General features: G+C 43.6%; 1 protein-coding gene across 1 annotated transcript in view; it reads left to right on the top strand.

The window, feature by feature from the left end:
• scfd1 (sec1 family domain containing 1) overlaps positions 1-17788 on the top strand; it is a 198310-nt gene that overhangs the window by 10650 nt on the left and 169872 nt on the right. The window contains exons 3-9 of the mRNA XM_086002316.1: positions 672-760; positions 1564-1654; positions 1828-1950; positions 7968-8055; positions 9275-9364; positions 10025-10080; positions 15888-15983. Coding sequence (XP_085858442.1) covers positions 672-760; positions 1564-1654; positions 1828-1950; positions 7968-8055; positions 9275-9364; positions 10025-10080; positions 15888-15983 — 633 coding nt within the window. The remainder of the gene's footprint in view (positions 1-671; positions 761-1563; positions 1655-1827; positions 1951-7967; positions 8056-9274; positions 9365-10024; positions 10081-15887; positions 15984-17788) is intronic.

Here is a 17788-nt window from a genome sequence, read left to right as displayed (position 1 = left end):
CAAATGTACTCAAATCAAAAAATAACCTTTCCTGCTAATGCTCTAAACTAAGTTTTTAAAAGTGTTGCATTTTGAAACTCCAGTCATGTCATCATTAGATTGACAACAACAGAAGATGCAAAGCATATTAGCAGCAAATAATATAATAGCCATATCTAATTAAAATGGACTGTACTTGTACAACTTGTTATATTTCTGCATAATTTTAAAACTGATTGGATCACTATAGATTTCAAACAGAATGTATACAATGTTCTCACCATACAAGGTTTAATCAACTGTACAAAAGCAACAGATCATTGTTAATGTCATCTCTGTGTTTGGGTTGGAGAAATGGTATTCCCAACTGATTACTGTGATTTTTTACAGAGGCATAAAGGAAACTGCGTTATGTGTAGTAATTAGTTCTCATTGAAAATCTGAAACCTCTTTCTCTATTAAACTTAGTTAAGTTTTCAAAAATACACAATTTTAATGCTGCTAATATCAAAAAGAAAGTTTGTGGGGGTTTTATTATGTATTTGTAGTGTATTTATTGCTCATTGTGTTTTAAGTTTGTTGCACTTTTAGGAAAGGATTACTAACATTAATAAAGTACTGTGTGAGCACTCTCTCTAATTTGTATATAAGCAACAATTCTACTTTTTCTAATCTAATTGTTCCTTGTGCAGATTCTGATTTATGATCGATTTGGTCAGGACATCATTTCACCATTGTTGTCTGTGAAAGAGTTGAGAGACATGGGCATCACTTTGCACCTGTAAGATGAATTTAATCTTGAACTTCTGAAGTATAAAGTAGAACATGATGGACATGTGTTCCAATGATAGAGTAAAACATGTTTTAAGAAATTCCCCTTTTTTCGGGCATGTTTTAAATAAGCTTACGCTGCATCAAGTGTCCTTGTTATACCAATTTGTTTAGCTAACAGAATTAATAATTACATTTGTCTCAACAATTTAAAAATAAACTTTTAAAAATGTTTGTACAATTCTACATGATGTTTACAGATGTTATGAATATCAAAAACATGTTTATATCAAACTGGTTCTAGTCGCTCCCATTTGAAGTTTTAACTTGCTTTGGAATACAGGATTGTAACGTTAAAAATAGTAGACATGTTGAAGATTCCCTTTAAATTGATTAAAATGAAAATCTGACACCAGTCAGAAAGTTGTTTGTTTTGAGTTTCTGGTTTTGTCAACAAGATGCAACTCGAGTATTAAAACTGCCTATGGCATCTTTCTAATCTTGGGATTGAATTTTTGAGTCACAGTGCTGTACATGAGCTCTGTACAGTTGCTGCGTACTGTTGTCATATTTGACCAACTACAATAGTGTCTAGAACAAGTGCTGTAGAAAGCCTGTTTAATATTTGTTGTCATGTGTATAATCCAGTGAGTTGTCAGAAAACAAACCATAAATTTTGTTTAACTAAAATTTTATAAATAAATTTTCAAGAGTACTTGTATTTGAAGAAAATATGCATTTCTCTGTATTGATGTATTTAGTATATATAGTGCAGTATTTACTTTGATTTTGAATTGAAGTTGAATTTTTTAGGCTGTTGCACACTGACCGAGATTCTATCCCAGATGTCCCAGCAATATATTTTGTAATGCCAACAGAAGAAAATGTTGACCGGGTATGCCAGGTAATTAACAGATTTTTAGATGATAAATGTGGCTTTTACGGTATCTGGCATGTAAAGCTTTAACTGATGTTGAGAATTTACCTAGTTATTAAATATTGTATGTATATTTTTCTGTTTAGTTCCTATGATTGAAGACAAGATATTAAATTGTATGAAATTTAAACTTTTTGTAGGATCTTCGGAACCAGATTTATGAGTCCTATTACTTAAACTTCATCTCGGCAATTTCAAGAAGTAAGCTTGAAGACATTGCTAGTGCAGCTTTGAGTACTAATGCAGTAGCCCAAGTTGCCAAGGTAAGATTGTCTTATTAGCTCAGGAACTGATGCTTTGTTCTGATCTTTTAATTTCTTTTGTTTTTCTCCTGGGTCTAAAGAAGTAACAATACATAATAGTTTAATATAGAGATGTCTCATTTCATGGATGTCGGTATTTAAATTTGCCTTTTTAAAATTGCCATTTGGAAGCTGTTTGCTAGATGTTTAGCTATAAATCGTAAGATTTAAGTGCATCCTTGCAGCACTGTTGATCTTCTGTGGTCCTGATCTGTTAAAATTTGCTTAAGTAGGTCCAAGCATGTGCTGCCAATCAAAATGATAACTGTTTCTTTCATGCACACAAACGACATACGTGGTTGTGTCTCCATGGCAATTTGTTAAGTGTAATCAGTTTGTGATCACTTAACTCAACGCAAATACAAATTTTAAGAATATTTAATGGATAGAAAACTAGGATTAGAATATAGTAATTGAAACAGTTGATTTGCTGCCTACAATTGAAATATGCTCAATCTTTAGCAAGTTTAAATTTTTAATTTAATTATGTAAGATATTTGTGCAAATTAGTCACGTTGATTGATATGATCACACAAAGCTGTTTCTATTTTATGACTTCATTGTGGAAGTAATAAAATTATTTATTTGGGCTTAAATGTACCACTTGTAAGGTGCTCTTTATATCAGAAAATAAATTAATTTGCTGGGGCATTTCCACTCTTGGCTGCCCTTTGTTAGCAGTACGTATAGAACCAATCCAATAATAAGGTAAGTGTAGTTTGGCTATTTATTAACGATTTTTCTTTTTTTTGCCCCTACCCCTGTTGGCACTTAAGTTCTCATGAACTATTGTGCCAATTGTAAATTGTTCTTTTGCTCCTAGCATCATAACTGGTGCCAATGGGTATCCTCCATATTACAAGAGGAGGAGGACCTATGGAGGAATACCAGTCAGGCCAGGTTGCCAAGATGCTGTTACGTGCCGGCTGGTAATCGCACACCCACATCTGCAGCCAGACTTGAATTTGGCTGATAATTAGTACAGGTGGTGACTTGTCTTCTAAAGGAAACTGTGATAGCAGACGTCATGGTATCACTAACGTATGTGAATGCCTGACTAATGTTAAATATTTCCTCCGAAAAAAGAAAGGAAGCAGCACCTCAATCAGAGCAAGATGGCTTAATTAATATAGATGAATGAACATGTTCTCTGGAAATGGGATTAATTGCCAGTTTACAGATTGTGCCATTGTAATAGCATTACAGAAACAGAAATCACAGAAACCCCCACAGTGCAGATAGAGGCCATTTCGGCCCATCGAGCCTGCACCGACACATATCCCACCCGATCCCCGTAACCCCTACACCAACACATATCCCACCCTATCCTCGTAACCCCACGTATTTAATCCCCCTAACACTAAGGGTCAATTTATCATAGTCAATCAACCTAACCCGCACATTTTTGGACAAGTTGTACTATTTTGTGTTTTAATGCTACTTTTCTTTTTACTTTTCTTTATAGTTGTTCAAATGCTTATAAAGGGGCTCTAATTGTAGAATACCCACCGTCTCCTTCCTTCTGCTTTTTAACTTTCCTTTTGCGGTTTGAAACTTGCGCATTTCCTTTTTCATTTCTCTTTCTCTTAAGTGATGTGTATCTGCATCAAAATGGTTCCTATCTGAACCATCTGCCATTGTTGATGAGTTCTGCTATCTATTGATTAAATGCTGGCATGCAATGGGATGCCCAGCAAGTAAATATTGAAATCTGTTTTGGTATGGGGGAGTTCACAAGAGTTTTGGAAGTGAAGCAATCTGGAAATGCTACAAGGAATGTAGAAGACAGAAATCAGACTGTTTCATGAGTCTGGCAATTTGATTCTTCCCTAATCCTAATACCCTTCTCTAACAATCTATCTCGATTTTGACATTTTCAATTGACCTAGCCTCAACAGCTTTTTAGGGAAGAGAATTCCAGATTTCCGCTATTCTTTCTGTGAAGAAGTGCTTCCTGACATCACCCCTGAAGGGCCTAGCTCTAATTTTAATGTTAGGCCTCCTTGTTCTGGACTCCCCACCAGATGAGGATGTGTAATGGTTGGCACTGAATGGTCAAGCCCATACCATATGATTAAGTGACTTGATGAAAGAAAGGCCATTAATTTTATATATAGGGTAAATATTATGAAAACCTAGTAGGATATCATTTATATCTGATGAGGATTAACACAAGTGATAAAGTTGCAAGTGAAATATGGTCAGCATTGTGGAGTAGAATATAAGTTGCATCATGAGTCTTTATAATGTACTTTACATAGCCTATATATTAAAAATGAATTTGATGTTAACTGGGTAAAGAGGCTTAAAAAATGGGTACTGGTGCATAGCATTCCTTTTGTGGCTTGGTTCCAGTGCAGTTGAAAGTAGTGATAGTGCTCATTAAGATTCTATAGTGTGACATATGTTAATAACAATTGTGCTTGGAACTGAGTCCTCCAATAATTTTTCAAGGTAAAAATATTCTTAGAAGTTAAATGTGATGCCATTCATAATGACACTTAATTACACACAGATTTTTCAAATTATGCACTTTTCCTCATTTAGCTTGTATGCATTTAAGATATTGACAATACCTTCTGTTGTATGATGCTCAAAGATGGAGATGTGCAGTTTCAGAATCTGATTATGCTCTACACTTGGAAATGCAATTAAAAAAAAAAATCATTCATGGGATGTGGTCGTCGTTGGTATGGCCAGCATTTATTGCCCATCCCTAATTGCCCTTGAGAAGGTAGTGGTGAGAGCTGCCGCCTTGAATGGCTGCAGTTGTGAGGTGAAGGTGCTCCCACAGTGATAGGGAGGGAGCTCCAGGATTTTGACTCAGCGATAATGAAGGAACGACCTTATGTTTCCAAGTCAGGATCTTGTGTGACTTGGAGGGGAACTTGCAGGTGGTGGTGTTCCCATGTGCCTGCTGCCCTTGTCCTGCTAGGTGGTAGAGGTTGCGAATTTGGGAGGTGCTGTCGAAGAAGACTTAGTGAGTTGCTGCAGTGCATCTTGTAGATGGTACACACTGTAGCCATAGTGCGCCGGTGGTGGAGGGCGTGAATGCTAGGGTGGTGGATAGTGGGCTGCTTTGTTCTGGATGGTGTCGAATTTCTTGAATGTTGTGCTCATCCAGGCAAGTGGAGAGTATTTCATCACACTCCTGACTTGTGCCTTGTAGATGGTGGAAAGGCTTTGGGGAGTCAGGATGTGAGACACTTGACGCAGAATACCTAGCCTCTGACCTGCTTTGGTAGCCACAGTATTTATGTCTGGTTAATGGTGAGCCCCCAGGATGTTGATGGTGGGGGATTCAGCGATGGTAATCCCGTTGAATGTCAATGGGAGGTGGCTAGACTCTCTTGTTGGAGATGGTCATTGCCTGGCACTTGTGTGGCGCGACTATAACTTGCCACTTACAAGTCCAAGCCTGAGCGTCGTTCAGGTCTTGCTGCATGTGGGCATGGACCGCTTCATTATCCTAGGAGTTGCGAATGGAACTGAACACTGTACAATCATCAGCGAACATCCCCATTTCTGGCCTTATGACGGAGGGAAGGTCATTGATAAAGCATCTGAAGATGGTTGGGCCTAGGATACTGCCCTGAGAAACTCCTGCAACGATGTCCCGGGGCTGTGATGATTGACCTCCAACAACCGCAACCATCTTCCTTTGTGTTAGGTATGACTCCAACCAGCGGAGAATTTTCCCCCCGATTCTCATTGACTTCATTTTTACTAGGGCTCCTTGATGTCACACTCTGTCAAATGCTGCCTTGATGTCAAGGGCAGTCACTCTCGCCTCACTTCTGGAATTCAGCTCTTTTGTCCATGTTTGGACCAAGCCTGTAATGAGGTCTGGAGTTGAGTGGTCCTGGGAGAGCCCAAACTGAGCATTGGTGAGCAGGTTATTGGTGGGTAAGTGCCGCTTAATAGCACTGTTGACGACACCTTCCATTACTTTGCTGATGATTGAGAGTAGGCTGATGGGGAGGTAATTGGCCGGATTGGATTTGTCCTGCTTTTTGTGGACAGGACATAACTGGGCAATTTTCCACTTTCTCGGGTAGATGCCAGTGTTGTAGCTGTACTAGAACAGTTTAGCTAGAGATGTGACTAGTTCTGGAGCACAAATCTTCAACACTACAGCCGAGATGCTGTTGGGCCCATAGCCTTTGCTGTATCCCGTGTGCTCAGCCATTTCTTGATATCACGTGGAGTGAATCGAATTGGCTGAAGACTGGCTTGTGATGGTGGGGACCCAGGAGGAGGCAGAGATGGATCATCCACTCGGCACATCTGACTGAAGATGGTTGCAAACGCTTCAGCCTTGTCTTTTGCACTTGCGTGCTAGGCTCCACCATCATTGAGGATGGGGATATTCATGGAGCCTCCTCCTCCCATTAGTTGTTTAACTGTCCACCACCATTCACGGCTGGATGTGGCAGGACCGCAGAGCTTTGACCTGATCCGTTTTAAGTGTTGGATTGCTTAACTCTGTCTATAGCTTGCTGCTTCTGCTGATTAGCATGCATGTAGTTCTGTGTTGGAGCTTCCCCAGGTTGACACCTCATTTTTAGATATGCCTGGTGCTGCTCCTGGTATGCTCTTCTACACTCCTCATTGAACCAGAGTTGATCCCCTGGCTTGATAGTAATGGTAGAGTGAGGGATATGCCGGGCCATGAGGTTACAGATTGTGGTTGAATACAATTCTGTTGCTGGCCCACAGCACCTCATGGTTGCCCAGTTTTGAGCTGTTAGATCTGTTTTGAATCTATCCCATTCGGCAAGGTGGCAGTGCCACACAACACGATGGAGGGTGTCCTCGGTGTGAAGATGGGACTTCATCTCCACAATGATTGTGCGGTGGTCACTCCTACTGTGATGGGTAGATTGGTGAGGGCAAGTAGGTTTTTCCCTTGTGTTGGTGTTCTCACCATCTGCCGCAGGCCCAGTCTGGCAGCTATGTCCTTCAGGACTCGGTCAGTAGTGGTGCTACCGCGCCACTGTTGATGGACACTGAAGTCCCCCACCCAGAGTACATTCTGTGCTCTTGCTATCCTCTGCTTCTTCCAAGTGGTGTTCGATATGGAGGAGCTGAGGGATGGCGGTAGATGGGAATCAGCAGGATGTTTCCTTGCCCATGATTGACCTGATGCCAAGAGACTTCATGGGGTCCGGAGTCAATGTTGAGGACTCCCGGGGCCACTCCCTCCTGACTGTATACCACCATGCCGCCACCTCTGGTGGGTCTGTCCTGCTGGTGGTACAGAACATACCCAGGGATAGATGGAGGAGTCTGGGACGTTGTCTGAAATGTAGGATTCTGTGAGTATGACTGTCAGGCTGTTGTTTGACTAGTCTGTGGGACAGCCCTCCCAATTTTGGCACAAGGAGAACTTTGCAGAGTTGACTGGGCTGGATGTGCCTTTGCCGTGGCCGAATCCGGTGCCTAGGTCGATGCCAGGTGGTCTGTCTGGTTTTATTCTTATTGTTTTGGATAGTGGTTTGATACAACTGAGTGACTTGCTAGGCATTCCAGAGAGCAGTTAAGGGTCAACCAGGTATATAGGTCAGACCAGGTAAGGGCGGCAGATTTCCTTCCCTAAAGGACATTAGTGAACCCAATAATCCAGTAGTTTCATGCTAAAGATTAACTGAATTTAAATTCCATAGATGCTGTGGTCAGATTTGAACTCCTTTCACCAGATCATTTGTCCAGGCCTCTGGATTGCTACCATTCCTAATGTTGTTGTCAGACCTAAAAATAAGACCTTGAAACCAAAACCCCAGTCTATGAATTGTTGGGATAATCTGACTAAAACATTCAGATTAAAAGTGAACGTAGCAAGCTATAGTTTCAGTTTCAGCATATTGATTGTGCTAATGTCAGTGAATCATTAACAAATTTAGCATTTACATAACATTATGCAGAGTTGAAATCGTATTCTGATCTTGCTTCCAATTTTGCTATGCTTATTTTTGCAGGTATTTGATCAGTATCTAAACTTTATCACTTTGGAAGATGACATGTTTGTGTTGTGCAACCAGAACAAAGAGCTTATCTCATATCATGGTATTGACTCTAATTTCTTACTTATTATTTCTATAATTGATGTGTGCATCAAAAATGTTTTCGCAAAAATTGCTCATTAAGACTCGAGCTAGTTTTCGATAGTTCAAAATATCAAACGCACAAGCTACATAAATCATTCTTGGAGTAAGATATAGTTGTAGAAAAAATGAAAAGTTGTGTATTTCCTTCAGCTGTGAGGATGGGCTGATCCAGACTCTGGGCGTCTCTGCAGATGAGCCAATGATGCATTAGAGTTGGTCTGTGAAAGGCGCACATTAAAAAAATTATTTTATCTATCTGTCCCTGAAAGAAAGAGTTACTGTAAGATGCTCCACTGGGTAGCCTAAAACGAAGAGATTTAGGGCGGGAAAGTGGAGTTGAGGTCGATGATTAGCCATGATCATATTGAATGGCGGAGTAGGCTCGAGGGGTCATATGGCCTACTCCTGCTCTTATTTCTTATGTTCTTATTTTTCCCATTGGGATGCACGTCTGTTATATATTAAAAACAATGAATGGGTTGCAATATTCCAATGCAAAATGCATTGAAAATTCCTGTCAGGCACTGTCTCTAGCAAAATCCGTTTTAAAAGTGTCAACATTTCGATAAAGTTACACCTGTAGGTAATATTGTAATAGGTCTTTACAATTTTAAAAGATCTGTCACGTGACTAACTACAAAACCCATAACTGGTACTATTTGTTGGCCCTGACAGCATGCAATTGCACTACAAAGACATTAGCAGAATAGTAATCTCTTAGCCTTTATCAGAATTCATTATTGTTAGGATGAACGAAAAACATTTGTTACTCTGAAACAAACTTTAATTTAAATATATCTGGAAAGGATTAGTCCTTGCCTCTGCTTGAGAAAAAAATCAAATGCACTTCCCAAAGCAGCCGGACCAATAGCGCACCATTGCCCAGTTATTGACGCTTTCTCCGGTCTCATTATGGCCCGCCCAGTCAGCTCCTAATGTTGCACCTCCAGCGCACTCCCCGGTACCTGTTTGGCCTCTTCCAGTGTGTCTTTAGTTTTTTAAAGGCACCCTGATCCACTATAATCCTCATCCTCTATTGCCAATCACCTTCCCTGTCCTGCTTTCCCCTTCCTCCTCCTCTAGTCCTCTCTCCTCCCTGCCTTCCGAGATATCTAAACTTTGCACATGCTTTAACTTTTTTTAAATATTACTTCGTATAATTGTACATCTTGTTTCAGCAATCAATAGACCTGATATCACTGATACTGAAATGGAGATCATTATGGACACCCTGGTGGACAGCCTCTTCTGCTTTTTTGTTACGATGGGTAAGTACAGTGCAGTAAATCCCTACATATGTTGCTGTGAGCCCTTTTAAGACTGGAGTAACATGTCAAATGGTTTAAAGAAAATGTTCTGCTTTTATGCATTTCTTAAATATTGGCTTATAAAATGAGGTATTAAGAAAGGTACCAAAAATTCTGTTATTTTAATGAATATTATTTGCAGGAACTAGTATTTCAAAAGTTGGAGGAGCAGTAAATCTTTTACTACGTTAATTGAGATTAACTGAGTGTGCCAAATTTACAGAATACAAGTAAAACGCTACAAAATGTATCGCTAAAGACTAATTTGGGTTGCCCAGTTGGGACATCAGTATTCTGCGTCACCGAGTGGTCGGATGTGATGTATGACTGCACCTCCACAGTCCACATCCATTGAGTTTCAGATCTCATGGACAGCATTGTGGAGAGAAGCCAAGCAGAGGTGAGGTGGTTCTCCACAGAGGGAACCGTCAGACTGCACTTACACAACTTCTACTGTCCAGTTCAGAGTGGTATTGGGAAAAGCTTGAGTTGATGGTGAGTGGTGTGAAGCACAGGAAGAAAGATAACAAAAGCAAAGAAATGTCAGCCTCGTATTTAAAAGTAAATAAATAAATTTTGCAACTTTTACGTCTTGTAGTCTGATTATCTTCTTTACATTAGGTGCTGTTCCTATTATACGATGCCCTCGAGGAAATGCAGCTGACATGGTAGCAGTGGTAGGCAATGCATTTTAATGTCCTTCAATTTACATGATAGAAAATGTATTTTTTTTTTTAGAAAACTATACGTGATATACCATCCAAAAGGTTGCACATATGTAACTATCATTTATAAAAAAGTGACATCGGCTGGTGTTAAGTCTTGTTTCCAATCAGTCAGTAAAGCAAATCAATTTAATTAATGTGTGGTTGGTTCAGTTGGTAGTATTCTCACCCGAGTCTGAAGGGTTTGAGAGTACTGCGATGTTGGATGAGCTGTTAAACTACAGTCCCATTTGCCTGCTTATGTAGATGTTTAAATATCCCATTTCACTATTCAAGGAAAAGCAGGGAGTTTTATGACCTGGGAGTGTTCAAAGTTGACAGCTGATGCCGAAATAGAAAATGTTCTTTTGCCACCACTAATGCCCTCAACTTGAATGCAAAATTCACAGAAAAGAAACCTCACTTCCGTGAATATTAAGTTAACAAACCTGATAAGGGGGGATACCACTGATCGCAAACTCTTAGTTTTGAAAGGAAGCATGCTGGCCAGGGTCGAATGCTGGCTTATGCAGTAACAGTAGCAACAACAACTTGCATTTATATAGTAGCTGTAACGTAGTAAAAAGTCCCAAGGCACTGCACCGGATGTAATCGGACAAAAATTGACACTGAGCCAAAGAAGCAGACATTAGGACAAGTGACCAAAAGCTTGGCCAAAGTGGTAGATTGTAAGGAGCATCTTAAAGGAGGAGAGAGAGAGGTGGATCAACCCTGGTTCAATGAGGAGTGTAGAAGAGCATGCCAGCAGCAGCACTAGGCATACCTAAAAATGAGGTGCCAACCTGGGGAAGCTCCAACACAGGACTACATGCATGCTAAACAGCGGAAGCAGTATGCTATAGACAGAGCTAAGCGATCCCACAATCAACAGATCAGATCAAAGTTCTGTAGTCCTGCCACATCCAGTCGTGAATGGTGGTGGGCAATTAAATAACAGGAGGAGGAGGCTCCATGAACATCCCCATCCTCCGTGATGGCGGAGCCCAGTACACAAGTGCAAAAGACAAGGCTGAAGTGTTTGCAACCATCTTCAGTCAGATGTGCCGAGTGGATGATCCATCTCTGCCTCCTCCTGAGGTCCCCAGCATCGCAAGCCAGTCTTCAGCCAATTCGATTCACTCCACGTGATATCAAGAAATGTCTGCCCTTGTTGACAGTAGGCTCCTGAGGTATGGAAAGTGGTCCACGTTGTCCAAGGCCTCGTCATGGATTTTGATAATCGGGGAGCAGTACTGTGTGGCGGGGTCAGATTGGTAGAGGACCTTTGTCTTACGGATGTTTAGTGTAAGGCCCATGCTCTCGTACTCTTCGGTGAAGGTGTTGACGATGGTTTGGAGTTCGTACTCCGAGTGTGCACAGACGCAAGCGTCATCTGCATACTGTAATTCGATGACCGAGGATGGGATGACCTTGGATCTGGACTGGAGGCGATGGAGATTGAACAGTTTCCCGTTTGTTCTGTAGATTAGCTCCACTCCAGCGGGGAGCTTACTGAGGATAAGATGGAGCATTGCAGCTAGGAAGATCGAGAAGAGCGTTGGTGCGATGACACAGCCTTGCTTGATCCCGGTCTGTACGTGAATTGGGTCTGTGGTGGAACCGTTGGTCAGGATCATGGCTTGCATGTTGTGAAGCAGGCAGAGGATGGTGACAAACTTTTGAGGGCAACCGAATTTGAGGAGGACACTGCATAATCCCTCACGGTTGATGGTGTCGAAGGCCCTTGTGAGGTCAAAGAAGGCCATGTACAGCGGTTGGTGTTGTTTCCTGCATTTCTCTTGTTGATGCACGGTGAAGATCATGTCCATTGTGCCCCTTAGTGGGCGCAATCCGCAGGAGATCCAGCAGCTAGCCGACAACCACAATGTGCATGGATTCTTAAGCGCAGTCAAGACCACCTATGGCCCAAGCACCCAAGGTCCTACCCAACTACGGGCCAAGAACGGAGAGGTACTTATCAAGGACAGAGGCAGTCAGTGCCTGCTGGAAGGAGCACTTCGAAGATCTCCTTAACTGAGACTCTGTCTTCGACGCGAGTGTCCTCAACTCCATCCTACAGCATGCTACCCGCCACCACCTCAGCACAACCCCAGCCCGGCATGAGGTTGAAAAGGCCATCCGATAACTGAAGAACAACAAGGCCTCGCGAGCAGATGGAATCCCCGCCGAGGCGCTAAAACATGGCGGAGAAGCACTACTGGCGCAAATACATTTCTCTTATTTGGCAGGAGGAGCGCATGCCAGGGGCTCTCGGAATCGCCGTAATCGTGACCATCTTCAAGAAAGGTGACAAGTCCAATTGCGGTAATTAGAGGAGTCTCCCTGTTGTCTGCCACAGGGAAAGTCATCGCAAGAATCCTCCTCAATCGCCTTCTCCCAGTGGCTGAAGAGCTCCCCCCAGAGTCGCAATGCAACTGTACAGGGCGTTGGTGAGACCGCACCTGGAGTACTGTGTACCGTTTTGGTCTCCTTATTTAAGGAGAGATATACTTGCATTGGAGGCAGTTCAGAGAAGGTACACTAGGTTGATTCCTGGGATAAAGGGGTTGTCTTATGAGGAAAGGTTGAGCAGGTTGGGCCTATACTGATTGGAGTTTAGAAGAATGAGGTGTGATCTTATTTAAACATATAAGATACTTGGGCTTGACTGGTTAGATGCTGAGTAGATGTTTCCCCTCGTTAGGGAATCTAGAACTATGGGGCATAATTTCTGAATAAGGGGTCGCCAATTTAAGATGGAGATGAGGAATTTCTTCTCTCTGAGGGTCATGAATCTTTGGAATTCTCTACCCCAGAGAGCTCTGGAGGCTCAGTCATTGAATATATTCAAGGCTGAGATAGACAGATTTTTGAACTACAGGGGAGTCTAGAGTTATGGGCAAATGTAAGCAGTCACACAACACCAGGTTATAGTCCAACAGCTTTATTTGAAATCACAAGCTTTCGGAGCGCTGCTCCTTCTTCAGGTGAAGTGGAGAAATGCATAAAGACACAGCTTATATAGTCAGAGAATCATGTCAGATGTTTACAGGTAACCTTTCCAACTGCCATTTATCACACCTCGGCAGAGAGATAATCACAGCAGTCAAAGGTGTGGATGGTGTCCAAACAGGTCAGTCAGGGAAACATTACATCAAAGATCCGCACCCATGAGGACGGCCTCAACCGAGATCTTGGGTTCATGTCACGCTACATGTAACCCCACCTGATGCAGGGTCATCCAGACTCGAGTCGACATTGGCTTGTTCTCTCTACACAGATGCGGCCGGACCTGCTGTGATTTCCAGCCAAAAAAATGTTTTTTGTCTTTTTTTGTTTTTCATACAGACCCCAGCATCTGCAATATTTGACCCCTTGTGACCCCACCTCACTGTTCTTTGATGTAATGTTTCCCTGACTGACCTGTTTGGACACCATTCACACCTTTGACTGCTGTGATTATCTCTCTGCCGAGGTGTGATAAATGGCAGTTGGAAAGGTTACCTGTAAACATCTGACATTATTCTCTGACTATATAAGCTGTGTCTTTATGCATTTCTCCACTTCACCTGAAGAAGGAGCAACGCTCCGAAAGCTTGTGATTTCAAATAAAGCTGTTGGACTATAACCTGGTGTTGTGTGACTTCTTACATTTGTCCACCCCAGTCCAACTCTGGCATCTCCACACCATAGAATTATGGGGAACAGGCAGAAATGTGGAGTTGAGGCCAAGATCAAATGAGCCATGATCTTATTGAATGGCAGAGCAGGCTCAAGGGGCCGAATGGCCTCCTCCTCTTCTTTCTTATGTTGTTATGATTGCAGCGTGTTCAGTTCCATTCGCAACTCCTCAGATAATGAAGCAGTCCATACCTGGATACAAAAAGACCTGGACGACTTTTAGGCTTGGGCTAATAAGGTGCAAGTAACATTTGCGCCACACAAGTGCCAAGCAATGACTATCTCTAACCACTGCCCCTTGACATTCAACGGCATTATGATCATCGAATCCCCCACCATCAACATCCTGTGGGTCACCATTGACCAGAAACTTAACTGGACTAGCCACATAAATACTGTGGCTACAAGAGCAGGTCAGAGGCTGGGTATTCTGCGGCGAGTGTCTCACCTCCTGACTCCCCAAAGACTTTCCACCATCTGCAAGGCACATGTCAGGAGTGTGATGGAATACTCTCCTCTTGCCTGGATGAGTGCAGCTCCAACAACACTCAAGAAGATCGGTACCATCCAGGACAAAGCAGCCCACTTGATTGGCACCCCATCCACCACCTTAACCATTCACTCCTTCCACCACCGGTGTACCGTGGCTGCAGTTTGAACCATCTACAAGATGCACTGCAGCAACTCGCCAAGGCTTCTTCGGCGGCACCTCCCAAACCCGCAGCTTCTACCGCCTAGAAGGACAAGGGCAACAGGCGCATGGGAACACCACCACCTCCAAGTTCCCCTCCAAGTCACGCACCATCCTGACTTGGAAATATATCGCTGTTCCTTCATTATCGCTGGGTCAAAATCCTGGAACTCCCTACCTAACAGCACTATGGGAGTAGCTTCACCACACGGACTGCACCCGTTCAAAAAGACGGCTCACCACCACCTTCTCGAGCAATTCGGGATGGGCAATAAATGCTGGCCTTGTCAGCGATGCCCACATTCCATGAATGAATATTTAAAAAAAGAGGCAGAGAAGTTTAGTGTGGAAATTCCAGAGTGTAGGGCCTCAGTAATTCAGGAATGTGTCATTTGATTTAAACCCAACATGATTTTACTCACCAAAGTCTGACTTGCTTTGAAAAGTAAGCGATATTGAAATAGTTCATGGATCAGTCTGAGGATTTGTAACATACTCAATAAATAAACCAGTTTTGACAATTTTTAATGAAATTTCATACTAATGTGGATCAAATTGGGCCAGGCAGCACCCATTTTTCAGGTGTTACACTGCCTCCGAAGTCCCCATATTGGGTAAGGATAAACAAAAGGTGTCCTTTACCCTTTCCTGAAGCAGGTGTTGTGCCTTTTGCATAAGCAAATAAAGGGCCTGATGCCTGCTTCAGGTCCCTGCTGCAACATTGGTTTGCTCCGCTGAGGGAAAACCAACACTAATCATCACATCAATAAAAACAATAGGTAAGGAAACAAAGCCTCTGACCCCCTCCGACCACCCCCCCCCCCCCCCCCCACCACCCGATGCCTCCTTCAACCCCCCCAGGGATCCTTTCTACAACCTCTCTTCCCCCACCACCCCCCCCCCCCCCCCCGCCCCCGGATGCTTCCTCCGACATGCCCCCCCGATCCCAAGTCCAGTCACTTGCCTATGGGCCGCTGTGCTTGCTCCTCCCGCAGTGTCATCCTCATTGTAATGAGTTCTGAAGCCCAATATCCAGGGCTCCTCGGACCTCACCATTTGTGCACAAGTTATTAACCCTGCACGGGGGTGGGCTCCTGAAAATGGGTGCTCCTAAATTTAAGCCCCACTCAGTTTTGTGGTATTATGGAGGAAAGTTTTGCTTTATCTATCTGAAAATCTCAGTATAATTTTTTAGGTTTTTAAGGGAATTGGTTAGGAAATCAAATATTCAAGCTTATTGTGCAAATACATACTTCATGATCCAATATATAATTTGAAATTTACATCCTTATTTCTATGTACAACAGACTATATGAGCTGTCATATCTAAGAGTTTTGCAATGATTTCCTTACTTTCAGCTATATATAGACATTTCTGCAATTCAAAATAACTCCAATTTATTTTTAGAAATTGGATAAGAAATTGCGAGAAAACCTGCGAGATGCCAGAAATAGTCTCTTCACAGGAGATAGTCTTGGTGGAGGACAATTCAGGTACAATATTGTAATTTAACTGTGTTCAGAAATCATTCCGGGGCTGTAAGAAAATGCTTCTTTGAAGTTGAGCAACATTTAAGCAAGCTATGTAAAAGTATTTGCATTTACTTTTTGTAAATCTGGTTAAACCACTGAATGTGAGAACGAGCTTCTGACAGAAGTTTGGAATTGGTGGGACAATTCTGTTGTAATTTCTACTGGTTTATTTGGATTCTGACCCAGGCAAACTGGAAGGTCAATAATCCTTAATTCTGAGTTTTAGTGAAGGGCTTATTGTTTACTGTTTGGGAGCCATAAGCATTATATATGATATCAAAAGCTAAATCATATCTGTGCTCTAATGTGGATGTTACTGTTGCAAACCTAATGGCCTCGATATTAACCACCACCCCCCACCCCCCCCCCCCACCCACAATGGGCGGGAGAGGGGTGTTGGGGAACGCGACACGCCACGCATGTGCCTATCGGGATGTCCAAGTGTCGATCGTGGATAGGCGGGACGCTTATGCACATATTGAAATTGGACTCCTACAGTGCGATTAGGAGCCTGATTTGAATTTAACAGCTGCTCCATGGGTTTCCTGGGGGTCAAAAACTCAGCAGTGAAACGGAGGTGAGAGCTGCCAGTTCCACAAGATAGTTGGCTCTTTTAGCACTCCTTGTGGGCCAAGAGGAGCAAGCGTGCTCCCCCAAGTCCCTCAAGGGAGCCTTTGCCACCAGCCTGCCCCCGATTGCAGCGCCCCCCCCCCCCTTGATCGCAGGCCCCTCCCCCGATCGCAGCCTCGCAGCCCCCCCCCCTCCGATTGCAGGCATCCTCCGCCCCCTGCCCCCCCCCTCTCCCCCCCCACCCCCCCCCCCCCCCCCCGGATCGCAGGCCCCCCCCCCCACTCCCTCGATCGCAGGCCCCCTCCCCCATCATAGAAACATAGAAGGTAGGAGCAGGAGTAGGCCATTCGGCCCCTTGAGCCTGCTCTGCCATTTAATGAGATCATGGCTGATCATCCAAATTCAGTACCCTGTTCCTGCCTTTTCTCCATATCCCGAGAGAGAGAGAGACTGGGAGTGAGAGAGAGAGAGAGAGACTGGGAGTGTGTGTGTGAGAGAGAGAGAGACTGGGAGTGTGTGAGAGAGAGAGAGAGACTGGGAATGTGAGAGAGAAAGACTGGGAGTGTGAGAGAGAGAGAGACTGGGAGTGTGAGAGAGAGAGAGACTGGGAGTGTGAGAGAGAGAGAGACTGGGAGTGTGAGAGAGAGAGAGACTGGGAGTGTGAGAGAGAGAGAGACTGGGAGTGTGAGAGAGAGAGAGACTGGGAGTGTGTGAGAGAGAGAGAGAGAGAGAGAGAGAGAGACTGGGAGTGTGTGTGTGAGAGAGAGATTGGGAGTGTGAGAGAGAGAGAGAGAGACTGGGAGTGTGAGAGAGAGAGAGAGAGACTGGGAGTGTGAGAGAGAGAGACTGGGAGTGTGAGAGAGAGAGACTGGGAAGTGTGAGAGAGAGAGAGAGAGAGACTGGGAGTGTGAGTGAGAGAGAGAGAGACTGGGAGTGTGTGTGTGAGAGAGAGAGAGATTGGGAGTGTGAGAGAGAGAGAGACCGGGAGTGTGAGAGAGAGAGACTGGGAGTGTGAGAGAGAGAGAGAGACTGGGAGTGTGTGTGAGAGAGAGAGAGAGAGACTGGGAGTGTGAGAGAGAGAGACTGGGGAGTGTGAGAGGGGGAGACTGGGAGTGTGAGAGGGGGAGACTGGGAGTGTGAGAGGGGGAGACTGGGAGTGTGAGAGGGGAGACTGGGAGTGTGAGAGGGGGAGACTGGGAGTGTGAG

Source organism: Somniosus microcephalus, chromosome 12 (genome assembly GCF_052327205.1).
Source record: "Somniosus microcephalus isolate GS21.2 chromosome 12, FLI_Smic_1.0, whole genome shotgun sequence".
Lineage (NCBI taxonomy): Eukaryota > Metazoa > Chordata > Chondrichthyes > Squaliformes > Somniosidae > Somniosus > Somniosus microcephalus.
The sequence above is the reverse complement of the archived record's forward strand: the minus strand, read 5'-3'. Positions and strand labels throughout refer to the sequence as shown.